At 43.1% G+C, this 13,917-nt stretch overlaps 1 protein-coding gene across 1 annotated transcript; it reads right to left on the bottom strand.

The window, feature by feature from the left end:
* Nucleotides 1-297: 297 nt before the first annotated feature.
* LOC135479600 (uncharacterized) lies at nucleotides 298-8,585 on the bottom strand. The gene is made up of 3 exons (XM_064759489.1): nucleotides 8,322-8,585; nucleotides 4,877-4,971; nucleotides 298-1,031 (listed from the first exon to the last, which is right to left on the bottom strand). Exons 1-3 carry the CDS (start codon nucleotides 8,484-8,486, stop codon nucleotides 824-826), a joined length of 468 nt encoding a protein of 155 aa, XP_064615559.1. The 5' UTR covers nucleotides 8,487-8,585; the 3' UTR covers nucleotides 298-823.
* Between the last annotated feature and the right edge of the window lie 5,332 nt (nucleotides 8,586-13,917).

Raw genomic sequence — 13,917 nt, 5'->3', positions numbered from 1 at the left:
ACATTTAGCAATCAATTAAGATAACACTTTAAAAGAAATTGCACATGAAGGTTTTCTATGCTACTTCGCCAATTCGTCCTAAGCTGATCTTTGCTCATATACATATAGCAGTTTATCATACCCTGAGATTTGTTACAGAACAAGACATACGGGAATGGGCACTTCTTCCAACAACCTGCCGATAGTCGTGGGTTACCCTCGAGCTCTGCTTTCCTCCCACCATAAAGCTGCATGGCCGCCGTCGTACAAGTGAAATGTTCTTGACAAAGGCGTTTATCTTGATTTTTATTGACACCAATCAATCAAGATAAACCCAAGGGATTTTCTTGCCATTTCTGTCAGCCGCGCCTTCCCGTGAGTGTTAAACGTGTTGATGAAGGCAGAAAAAATGTAGCCTTACATGTGCATCGCTCATTTTTGATGACATGAGCTATACTACTGAAAAACAACATTCAAACTACTGTCTCCGACAAGCTTATTCTAACCAAAGGGATAAAGGGCTCAAAACACAACATAACCTAGTTCTTTCGGTCATGAAGTGCTGAATAGCGCTGTCTAACAGCTAATGTGCAGTCGCAAGTCACGTGACAGGTACTTGATATGCCCTAACTCACTTACATTTGCCGGTACTAGTTTACTTCCCCATGCGTTTTGAAGACAAATCATATGTTACTGGCCAATAAAACCGCGCATCTTCGGGAGAAAAACTCTAGGTATAAACCACACTCGTTGGCTTACAACCTTTGACTCAAACTGTTTCCAGCTCAGACGTTACATTTTAACTAGAATTCTCAGCCATTTATGTCAGTATCAGCGTTTCGTTTTACTTTTGCCATATTCTTAACTGCACTCTCAAGAAATCTTCAAAGACAATCTTCCCATCTCGGTTTTCGTCCAGTTCCTCTATTTGTTTCTTCACTTCCGCTTCCGTAAGCCCCAGGTCTGGCAATTTGTTGATGACGTCAGTGTTGGAAGCCCATCCGTCGTTGTCGTGATCGAACTTGTCGAATACTTCCTTCAATCTCTGGATTCTGAATTTTTTTACAAACAAAAGTACTTTAGAAATTCTCATGAGTTATATGTATTTAATATGGCTGTTGTGTAAACACGAACTTTTCACCTATACGATAGTGGTTAAATTCCTCTTCGAAATTAGAAACACATGTCGGCGGTTACACAGTGACATAAATATTTACTTATTTGATTGTTTTGTAACCCCACACTCAAGAATGTGTGATATAAACTGTTCATTTAGCCGCAATGGTGGAGAAAACCAGACACCTTTGGCAAGATACAGACAAACTTTTCCACGTATAATGTACATTATATGCACATCATATTGGTGTAAGATGTGTGGTCTCTGACAAAGCTGAGACAGCACAAACCGTCCCAAGAACGTCGTGAAGCGTTTATTATCTCAGAAATAGTCAGATGAGAAGTGGTTTATCAGTAATAGTTCCATGTTTTATGTTACAAGTATAATGATTTGATTTCATCTGATTTTTGAATGAATGGGGCATAAACGGGCACAAACCTAGTACTAGCCGGGACGCTGTCAATATAAGGGGATGAAGACCTAGTACTAGTTGGCACAGTGTAAGCATAAGGGGTTATAGACATAGCACTGGTAGGTAAGGTGAGCACATCAGGCGATAGTGTCCAAGTGATTGTCGCCACGGTGTCTATATAAGGGGATGAAGACCTAGTACTAGTTGGCACAGTGCAAGCATACGGGGTTATAGACATAGCATTGGTAGGTGGGTACATCAGGCGATAGTGTCCAAGTGATTGTCGCCACAGTGTCTATATAAGGGGATGAAGACTTAATGCTGTTCGGCACAGTGTAAGCATAAGGGGATACTGACTTAGTGATGGTCAGCACGGTGTAAACATAAGGTGATACTGACCTAATACTGGTCGACACAGTGTATTCATAAGGTGATACTGACTTAGTGCTGGTCGACACAGTGTAAGCATAAGGTGATACTGACTTAGTGCTGGTCGACACAGTGTAAGCATAAGGTGATACAGAACCAGCCCTGGCAGGTAAGGTGGGCACATACAGGTGATACTGACAAAGCGATGGTCGGCACGGTGTCATGCTCTAGGCACTTTTGTTTATACAAAGGCGACCAGGTTTATGGACCGCTCATTGCAAGCATACTTATAAAATATAAACATGAAATAATCCACGTTACGCGCTACTGAAATAATAAACAGCTTTGTGCTTTAATAATGATAAATAATTTATATTATTAACCAATAAGCGATATTTACACACTGCGGTCTTCGGCAAACAGATCATAGGTCAACCATCTTATAAAGAAGACTCGGGTTCAACACCAATTCCTGTCATCACTAAGATTTTAATACTGGCAACAGTTTCTTCCTTCCTAAAATCTCGTGATCAGCAACGTTCGACCATTGTTCTACACGTAACAGCATCAGGCGATTTAGCCTTACTATTGGTCCGCATGGTGAAAGTCTAAGGGGATATAGACTTAATACTGCTCGACACGGTATCAGCCAACGGGGATATAGACCCAGTACTGGCCGACAAGGTGTCATTCTAAATGGAGGGGGTATAACTCTGGTACCGGTCAGCACGGTGTCAGCCTGAGGGGAGGGGGTATAGATCTATTACTGGTCAGCAAGGTTTCATTCTAAAGAGAGAGATAAAGACATAGTGTTGGTCAGCACGGTGTCAGTCTATGGGGAGGGGGTGTAGCTCTAGTACCGGTCAGCACGATGTCAGCCTGAGGGGAGGGGGTATAGATCTATTACTGGTCAGCAGGGTTTCATTCTAAAGGGAGGAATAAAGACCTAGTGTTGGTCAGCACGGTGTCAGTCTAAGGGGAGGAGGCATAGAGCTAGTACTGGTCAGCACGGTATCAGTCTAAGGGGAGGGAGTATAGATCTAGTACTGGTCAGCATGGTGTCAGCCTAAGAGAAGGAGGCATAAATCTAGTACAGGTCAGCACGGTGTCAGTCTAAGGGGAAGGGGTATAGATCTAGTACCGGTCAGCACGGTGTCAGTCTAAGGAGAGGGGGTATAGATGTAGTACAGGTCAACTCAGTGTCAGTCTAAGGGGAGGGGGTATAGATGTAGTACAGGTCAACTCAGTGTCAGTCTAAGGGGAGGGGGTATAGATGTAGTACAGGTCAACTCAGTGTCAGTCTAAGGGGAGGGGGTATAGACCTAGTACTGGTCCACACAGTGTCAGTCTAAGGGGAGGGGGTATAGATGTAGTACAGGTCAACTCAGTGTCAGTCTAAGGGGAGGGGGTATAGATGTAGTACAGGTCAACTCAGTGTCAGTCTAAGGGGAGGGGTATAGATGTAGTACAGGTCAACTCAGTGTCAGTCTAAAGGGAGGGGGTATAGATGTAGTACAGGTCAACTCAGTGTCAGTCTAAGGGGAGGGGGTATAGATGTAGTACAGGTCAACTCAGTGTCAGTCTAAGGGGAGGGGGTATAGACCTAGTACTGGTCCACACAGTGTCAGTCTAAGGGGAGGGGGTATAGATGTAGTACAGGTCAACTCAGTGTCAGTCTAAGGGGAGGGGGTATAGATGTAGTACAGGTCAACTCAGTGTCAGTCTAAGGGGAGGGGGTATAGATGTAGTACAGGTCAACTCAGTGTCAGTCTAAGGGGAGGGGGTATAGATGTACTACGGGTCAACTTAGTGTCAGTCTAAGGGGAGGGGGTATAGATGTAGTACAGGTCAACTCAGTGTCAGTCTAAGGGGAGGGGGTATAGATGTAGTACAGGTCAACTCAGTGTCAGTCTAAGGGGAGGGGGTATAGATGTAGTACAGGTCAACTCAGCGTCAGTCTAAGGGGAGGGGGTATAGATGTAGTACAGGTCAACTCAGCGTCAGTCTAAGGGGAGCGGGTATAGACCTAGTACTGGTCCACACAGTGGAGGTATTAGAAGATACACACATAATTCTGGTCGGCACAGTTTAAGCATAAGGGGACACAGACCTAGTACTGGTCCACCCAGTGGAGGTATTAGAAGATACACACATAATTTTGGTCGGCACAGTTTAAGCATAAGGGGACACAGACCTAGTACTGGTCCACACAGTGGAGGTATTAGGAGATACACACATAATACTGGTCGGCACAATGTAAGCATAAGGGGACACAGACCTATTACTGGTCCACACAGTGGAGGTATTAGGAGATACACACATAATACTGGTCGGCACAATGTAAGCATAAGGGGACACAGACCTAGTACTGGTCCACACAGTGGAGGTATTAGAAGATACAGACATAATACTGGTCGGCACAGTGTAAGCATAATGGGATACAGACCTAGCACTCGTCGGCACAGTGTAGGCATGAGGAGATACAGTCCTAGTACTGATCGGTGTAAGTATAAGGGGATAAAGGCCTAGTACTGGTAGGTTAGGTGGGCCATGGTAAGATACAGGTCTAATGATGGTCGGCATGGTGTCAACATAACCTGTACTGGTAGGTAAGGTGGGCACATAAAGGGATACCTTGTACTGGTCAGCACAGCGTAGGCATTAGGGGATACAGACCTGGTACTGGTCCGCACAATGTAAGCATAAGGGGATACTGACCTAGTACTGGTGGGTAAAGTGGGCCATGGTAGGACACAGGTCTAATGATGGTCGGCATGATGTCAACATAAAGGTATACAGCCCTAGTACTGGTAGGTAAGGTTGATATATACAAGAGGATACAAACATAGTGATGATCGGCACGGTGTAAGTATAGGCGGGGGGGGGGGGGGGGGGAGCATGGGGAGGGGGTAGGACTAGTACTGGGTCTAGAGACTGATATCAACTTTAGAACCGCGCTTTACAACGAGAAATCATCGAGATAGGAATTTTGTACATACTGCGAATTGTTGATCCCTGGCTGTTTTATGGCCTCCAGATATTCGTTCTTCGTAATCTTGGCATCTTGGTTTTTATTGATTTTCCTCAGAATAGTCTAAAAACAAAGCATAACAAACTGACATTTATTTACCTGATATTTAGCAAATTAGTGAGGAATCTGTCACGTGACAACTGGCATGTTTAGGGATGGATTTATTTTTTTTATTTTGTGTGATTGGTGTTTTATGCCGTACTCAAGAATATTTCACTTGTACGACGGCAGCCAGCATTATGAAAGCGGGCAAAGCCCGGAAAAAAACCACAACGATCCGCAGGTTGCTGAAAGACCGGTTTATGGAGGAAGCACATCGAATTCAGTAGAAGAATATTTATTTATTTGATTGGTGTTTCGCCGTAGTCAAAAATATTTCACTTATACGACAGAGGCGAGCGTTATGGTGGGGGAAACCCGGCAGAGCCCGAGGGAAACCCACGAGCATCCGTAGGCTGCAGGCAGACCTTCCCAGGTAATGTCGGAGAGGAAGCCAGCGTGAGTTGGACTTGAACTCACAGTGACCGATGACAGGCTCTTGGGTTATCGCGACACGCTGGCGGGCTAAGCCCTTCGGCCTCGGAGGCTCGGAATAAACCAGCGCCATTCGGCAGGAATCTGACAAATATCCTCATCTACAACGGCATTAGGGATCTCTGTGGACTAACGCAGCGCAGTGCAAGGATTCAGGAGCCTTTCACCAATGCGATCGTTGATCCAAGTAATTCTGCTTCTTCTCACGTATTTTACGTAGGAAGGTCAGGCAGCAGCCTGCGGATGGTCGTGGATTAACCCACGGCCATGCGCACGGTTTTACGTACCATAATACTTGCCGCCGTTGTATATCTTAAATATCCTTGGGTACGGGGTGAACACCAGTCCAATAAATAAAAAAATAAACAAGTAAATATAAGAATTTGAAATATTTTCAAGGGCCTTACAACAATCCCTAAAATCATACTTCGAATTTTACGTTATGGAATAAAAAGTCGGCGTTGAATTGGAGTATATCCAACTTGCCGAAGCTAGTACAAGTAAATTCAACGACCAAAATAAGTTGCGTAACAAACTGACAGATATGTCTGTGAACTATTGTAGGCCCCAGTGCAACAGCTTGCCAATCAAGCCCTAATGTAAGCATGAAAGTCGAATGATTCATCATGTGCTGTTATTTAAGTACGTAAACACCTTCCACCACACATTCTAAGTGCAATTAATCATACTTCCTTCGACGAACAAACTTCAAGATACCAGCTCGAAGATACATACGATCTTCTTCGTTTCTCCCGGAACTACTGGGCGCCGCTACTTCGTGTAAATAACATTCGTTTTTCATCGCCGATATATCGTTGATTTTTAATGGCTACTTTAAACAGGACTCTCCCCATTTTTACGGCGAATATTCCTACACCAGAGACTCGTGATTGGGTACGAGAGCTATCTTAGTCTCGTCTATAGCAGTTCTAGTGAGAATGCGATTCAGGAGTAAGCTGGGCAAATGTTACGGTAAATGGCCAAATGGTCTGATAACGGTACGGTAAATTTATTTATTTATTTTTTGATTGGTGTTTTACGCGGTACTCAAGAATATTTCACGTATACAACGGCGGCCAGCATTATGGTAGGAGGAAACCGTGTAGAGCCCTGGGAAGTTCCGGTGAATGGCAATATGGCCTGATAATGGTACGGCCAATCCAATATGGCAATATGGCCTGATAATGGTACAGTAAATGGCAATATGGCCTGTTATTGGGACGGTAAATGGCAATATGGCCCGATAAATTCCGTTATTATATTTCGTATTTCACACTAACGGTAAAGTTATGATATATACTGAGGTAAGTACAGTACAATCCAATCTATTGTCTAATATAGAGCCAGCATAGAGCTATTGGCATGCCTTTGGTTTGTCTGAGCTTGCATGTGGAATGATAGTGAACAGTGAAGGAATGTTCTAATTAGTCTGTCGTTTTGCCCGCAGATTTGCGGCGATACATGCACCTACACCTTTATCTGACAGCTGATCTTGTTGGTCAAGGGCTTAACAGTCGCAGCGATCCAGTGCTTGAACTATCTACATGTACGTCAGCCCCGAGAGGATCTCGATGTGGCGAGACTCGGATTCGAACTCATGAACTGGTGATATTGGCGTTTAGGTACAAGCACAGGCCCACTTAATTATGCGAAACTATCCAAGTCTTTATTCTGATACACATATATCAAAATGTTTTCAGACGTGACTGTGAACGTGACAAGCTTGCATGATAGCCTACTAAACAATCATACATTCTTTTCTCAGAGTTAAAAAAGAAGCTGTATCTCAAATGACACCGTAGTATACCTTATAACTGGCAGATTAGTATACCATATATTACAGCAGTAATGCTAGCGTGGGTAGCTTTAGGGTAGCTTCTTAGCCGCACAGAGGTTACATAGCCTGTTGATTATAGCTGTGCAGTTTATATGAGTTTTGTTCACTAATGTCATTTCCTGGTGTGTCATGCAAATGCACACACGATATATACATGTAAGTTGTTCATTACCAGTTTTACATTAATATATCCGCCTGTTCAGTAGCTGTATCGTGATAAGACGCACTTTGCTGTGCAGCGAGGCATTCGGTAAACATATCACATCTATGTATGCGATGTGGTTGGAGTGAGCATTTGCTGTTTGCGTAGTTAGATAGGCGGCTATGTGTGTCATACCAGTAAACCACCACCCGTGATGTAACACGCCACGAACAGTCTAGCCAGTACCACAATGGTGCGACAACCACAGCAGCCTGTGTTTTCGTAAACACAGCGACATATGCGCCGGGACATTACAACATCTGGATAATATAGGAGATATTATGAACTATAACAGACATGATATATGCGACATACATTCAGAATGACACAGGCCGACTTCGAAAAAGTCATGGTGAATTACCACTATAAAAATACCATGCAATTTTTTTTTAACATAATCAATCAGTTTTTTGCAAAACATCAAGCACACACTGTACAGCCTGACACTTTTTCACATTGCATCAATTACCTAATATGCAATTCACTTCTGATACTTCTGGTTTAGCGCATTAGTTTTGATATTAAAGAACGATCTGACTTATGTTTCCCTTGCCTGTCCTGATTGAATGATCGCCTGACTGCCCGAATGGCTGATCATTTGATTTGAATGATTTATTCATTCCATCATTCGTTGATTGACTCATGGAGCAAAATAAAAAAAAAAACTGGTATGACGATGAAGCAGATATGACATGTCTTTCATGGTTTACCTTCTATATAATTCACATGGTAAAAACGACATCAGGGTGCCTTCTGCGCAGGAACCCATATGAATTATTTAACAAGCAAATCTACCCGACAAACCAACAAACCGACTGGAGCTGAAAAATGCAGCCTTACCTGCGCCCTTTCTTCGCCCCCCTCAACCCCCAAGGCGACGAGGATGCAGATAAACTCCCTGCTGTCCAACGAGTTATCGTCGCCTTTGAATGCATTAAAAGCAGCCAGGTAATCGTCGGTTTCCTCCTTCGTCAACGTCCTGGTTTTGGTGTTGGGCTTAGACATTTTTCATGCAACAACTGTGACGGAACAGTGTCAGAGTACTTGAGCTGACCTTTAGGGGTTGACTGTAGCGTACAAGGCTATATCCGAGCTATGAGCTATATTATGGTATAGGTTATGCACGCTGTTTTGGACTATAGCCTGAGGCCAAACGGCCCAGCCTGCTTTGCCAACTATATGTGAAAGCTGTTTACCAACTGCCTTCGATTATTTCTATACGGTTTAATCCTTTATGAGATCAATAAACGAAATAGGTTGGTAAATTTTAAAATTCCCCAGCCCATAAAACCATGTGTTATGACCGACGCGACAGGTGCTTGGGATGCGTTGTACCGTAAATACTGTAGTCACTGAGCACAAAAACTGCATACACAAAGTGAGGTTGCCGATCTATGGGACATACCGCAGACAATGGAATAACCGTTCACGTACAAACAACTTATTTACCGTTATAGATAATATGTCGAGTTTTCCTGGATTCACCCTCAAAAAGTGACAACACATAATATTTTTGTTTTTCGTTACTGAAATTATTATTTAGCCCACCATGTAATATAGCGCATTTTAAACTCACGCATCGCACAAAACCCTGGCTTATCGCTGGCTAATGTTTACGCAAGATTTGGCCAACAGCGGCGCAAAGTTGGTGGAAACGCCATCCTTTGATTATATTATCCAATAAATGTCCTGCATATAGTCCTACGCACGGGGGAATGAAGAATTATAGGAAATGTCGTATTGGGGTAAAATAAACCAAATAAATAGCTGTGTTACAAGTAGGAATATTGAAATATTCTGACGGCTACATAGCTATGTATACAGCCTTTAAAGGGCGAATATCATGCTTCTGGTAATACTTGTATATAATGTTTAAATGAACGGTTGGGGAGATTAACCAGGGATTAGCGGTAGTTTAGCCACCGCGCACGGCGAAATCACAGGCGAAGAATTTCAGCTATATATGTATGTGTAACTCACTGCATGGCGACCCGAATTTTATATGAAAGGTGCACTTTACTTAACAATGCATGTGTTTATAGCTTTCCTCAGTCCAGATCATTGACCCTTGACCACAAAACAGGTCGTTGCCTTAAATCCAACAGGTCAGTGCTTTCCATTGTACACTGTAGGCCACATCAGTAACTTCGGGCTAGGTTAAGAGTAATTTGCAAGATACATGTAACCCATTTGCGAATGATCACACTGACGCCGATGCTCTGGATTTGCCCTCTATACTGTACGTCGGATGTCACCGAATACCTCTTACAATTTGCCGACTGCTACACCGTCATCGTCGCAGTGTAGAAGGCTACTAACCAAGAGCTCTCCCGTGTGGGAGAGGTGAAGAATATAGCTACCGATTATGTTCCGTGTAATGACCAATACCGCCTGGTATATGTCCCAGTCGACTCTGCCAACATTGCATGTATATACAGATTACACTTTAACCCTTCACTTATTCAGTTTATGTAAAATGACTGCACTAGTGTGGTCACTTGTGCAGTCTAATGTTCACTGAAGGCCACTAGTTTCTACCAATATGGTATGAGTATATGTATGTCACACGTTGGAACGTTCTTCAGTTATTTGCCCAATGTCGGTGGTTTAAGCCTGGTGCTCCCATTTACTCCTTACCCATGTAAAGTTACCGTATTTATCAGTAACTTGTATATTGATTTGAAAAGTACTGAGGGCTTGGAGTTTAATGTCGCACTGAACATTTTTTCAATCATAAGATTTATTCATTTATTTATTTGATTGGTGTTTTACACCATACTCAAGAATATTTCCACGACCACCCGCAGACAGACCTTTCCACATACTGCGAGAGAGGAAGCCAGCATGAGCTGGACTTGAACTCACAGCAACCGCTTCTGGGTCATTACACTGCGCTAGTGCGCTAACCAACTGATTCAGGCTCTATTCAGTCATAAGACTATGTGCATGTAATGTGTCTCCTTTTTGCCGGACAGCTTTCCACCGCTCTTTTGTCTAGCGCTGCTTCATTCAGCCGCCCCGCCCAGGCCATTTTACTGGTACGGATCAACCGGTCGTTGCACTATCCTTTTATGCCGAATGCCATGTGTGACTAAGTCGGACTTATGTGTGATCTGACCCAGGATTGACCCTGAATCTACCGCCTCCCAAAGCGGACGCTCTACCAACTGTGCTACCGGGGCAGGAGTTTTGAAAAAAGGAATTTCTCTTCAAACCAGATATTGCAGTGCTTTCGGTAGAATCCGTAGATCCCGTTGAGAGAACGGTTGCTGGATTTGACAGTCTGACTTATCTCCTTCTAACACATCTAGTATGAATAACATTTACTCTCCCCTAGTAAATATAATTAACTCTGAATCTTTTTTTAAGAAACGAATGTGACACAAAAAGGACGTCACTGTGATAGCTATGCACGCTGGAAATAATGGAGTTTTGAAAACACTGTAGTACAGAAAGTATAATAGTAGCTCAGCTTGAATAGTATATACTTGACCATTTAGGTGGCAGAAGGGCGCGGGCGTCGGGAAACCTGAGATGAAACTCATGCTGGGTCATACCAGATGGTGTCAAAAATAGTACTTGTTGCTGCCGCGTTTCACAGTCAGAAAGACCAACGAATAAACGTCGACCAAAACAACCCCTCTTAGCGCCAGTGAATAAACGTCGACCAAAACAACCCCTCTTAGCGCCAGTGAATAAACGTCGACCAAAACAACCCCTCTTAGCGCCAGTGAATAAACGTCGACCAAAACAACCCCTCTTAGCGCCAGTGAATAAACGTCGACCAAAACAACCCCTCTTAGCGCCAGTGAATAAACGTCGACCAAAACAACCCCTCTTAGCGCCAGTGAAAATGGTCAGCCTTATAACTGAAAACAAATGAGTTTGAAAACTCTTCAGTAGGTTACTTTCTAGTACAAACAAGTATGACATTAGCCTAGATCTTGAACACTTATCAAACAGTCGATTACCGTCACATCCCCCAGCCACAGTAACGCTCTCATCAGCCCATCACAAATTGCATTAGGCCCTTTATCGTGTAATCTTCAATCTGGTAAACTTGTCCGTCTCTGATACAGTCTGTCCTCAGGCCATTCTCCATTAATTACACGGTGATAAATTATTAACGCTTGGTATTATCTCACCGTCGCCATAATTGCCCGAGAGAGTCGTCAGATATACAGCTTGAACTGTCCATATTTGATGAACGTGTTTGTTAGGTCCTCTGATCGATTATTCATCATTATCCACCCAAACAGCATCACGAATACATCGTCGAGTAACTTTTGTCAATCCAAAAGGTGGCCAAGGCTTGTGTTAACCGGTGAAATATACATTTCAGAATGCTTGTCAAAACCCTTGAGTAGTGCTCACCACACTATCGCCTATGATTTGTTTCCTTTACTTCGCGAGTTTAAAATGTAAAATTTTGGCACAGTCATATAAATGTTAGTACCTACACCGAGTCGTCCATTACACCGAGTCGTCCATTACACCGAGTCGTCCATTACACCGAGTCGTCTAGTACACCGAGTCGTCCATTACACCGAGTCGTCCATTACACCGAGTCGTCTAGTACACCGAGTCGTCCATTACACCGAGTCGTCTAGTATACCGAGTCGTCCATTACACCGAGTTGTCCATTACACCGAGTCGTCTAGTACACCGAGTCGTCCATTACACCGAGTCGTCTAGTACACCGAGTCGTCTAGTACACCGAGTTGTCCATTACACCGAGTCGTCTAGTACACCGAGTCGTCCATTACACCGAGTTGTCCATTACACCGAGTCGTCTAGTACAACGAGTCGTCCATTACACCGAGTCGTCCATTACACCGAGTCGACTAGTACACCGAGTTGTCCATTACACCGAGTCGTCTAGTACACCGAGTCGTCCATTACACCGAGTCGTCTAGTACACCGAGTCGTCCATTACACCGAGTCGTCCATTACACCGAGTCGTCCATTACACCAAGTCGTCTAGTACACCGAGCCTTCGCTAATGAATAACAAAAATTTGGTATTCGTGTGACTCTGACATGTTATAGTCCCAGCTTCTACATACAATTAAGACATTCAAAATGCTGAGTTTTATTCCTGTAGTTCGTATCTGTTTGAGAAAACGGTGGGTAAGGGGACACAACTTTCTGTTTCAATGAACAAGCTCCAGCTGATTCTACCACTGAAGAAAAACAACGTGTAACAGGCCATCGGGGCATTATCAGTTTGTGACAGCCGTGAGAAGAATTATAGAAAAGGGCGCGTATTTATCAAACGTCTTAAGACCTAAGCCAAATATGCAAACACAGTTACAATTAAAATGTTTCGTTCTAGAAAATCTCAAATTTGTACACTAATTTTTTAGAGCGGAAGAATGACGTAGCCACAGTCTGAGCTCTTTCCTGTTCTGAAATATTCCAGCTACGGAATATGGACTCAGGTGCGGATTGATAAATACTATAAATAAGTATAAATATTATTCTGGATCAGTAACGTCTAATAAATTACTATTAACTTCACTTCATGCTTTTTACCTAATTCTGCTTAAGACATGGTGATACATGTAGAGGCGTGTAAGGTGCCCTGACTGAGGTAAAATGACAAGAGCTCGTATTTCACCGGTAACGAGTGAACATTTGCCAGGTAACACGCTGTCGTCGATGCACGGGTTTTACTTTCTATTCTGTACGTCTTTAATTATACCGAACGTTGTGAGGGGAGGCCGAAGGCAGAGCCGAGCGAAGAGAGGCCTATAGGTAACATGTAAGTTAAATTCATTTACCCCTCGTGTTCTTGAGGCACCGTAGATATGGCCATCGAACTTCCTGTTTTTATGATAACAGCCATGTTCAAAGCCTGATGGGGAAAAATACCAAAAAGTGTCAACCGCTCTACATTCTAAAATTTGTCTGCACTGAACGATTTTGATCTTAACACATAACACATAATCACCATTAATATTTTATACGGTGTTTTCTATCTCTGCCTCCTAGTTGGCGGTAAGAGCCCGAAGACGATCACACGACGAAGTTCGCTACATGTTTATCGTTAAATGAATCTTAACGTGCACATGACATCACCTTTTCCTGATAGCTAAAAACACGGACAGTAATCAGTGATGGTGTGAAACATCAGCTGAAATAGTTTAACACATAACGCTATAGATACATTGTAGATATGTAGGAAGCCATAAGTTAACATGGGTTCACACACAAAATCTGATCTGACATTATAATAGAACGTATGTGGACAGTTGAATTATTTCATTCACATCATACATGTACTCGAAATAAAACAAATCACAGCTGGTCAATGATTTGTTTTTTATTGTCAAATCAATATTTTCCCAATCTGCTCCATGTTGATTATCTCCTTTGTAAGAGGGTGTGTGACTGATGGAACAGCCAATTACATGATAATATGCAGTCACAGCAGT

This window comes from Liolophura sinensis, chromosome 12, assembly GCF_032854445.1.
Source record: "Liolophura sinensis isolate JHLJ2023 chromosome 12, CUHK_Ljap_v2, whole genome shotgun sequence".
NCBI classification, from domain to species: domain Eukaryota; kingdom Metazoa; phylum Mollusca; class Polyplacophora; order Chitonida; family Chitonidae; genus Liolophura; species Liolophura sinensis.
Note: the sequence above shows the minus strand (reverse complement) of the source record. Positions and strands in the feature narration are given on the sequence as shown.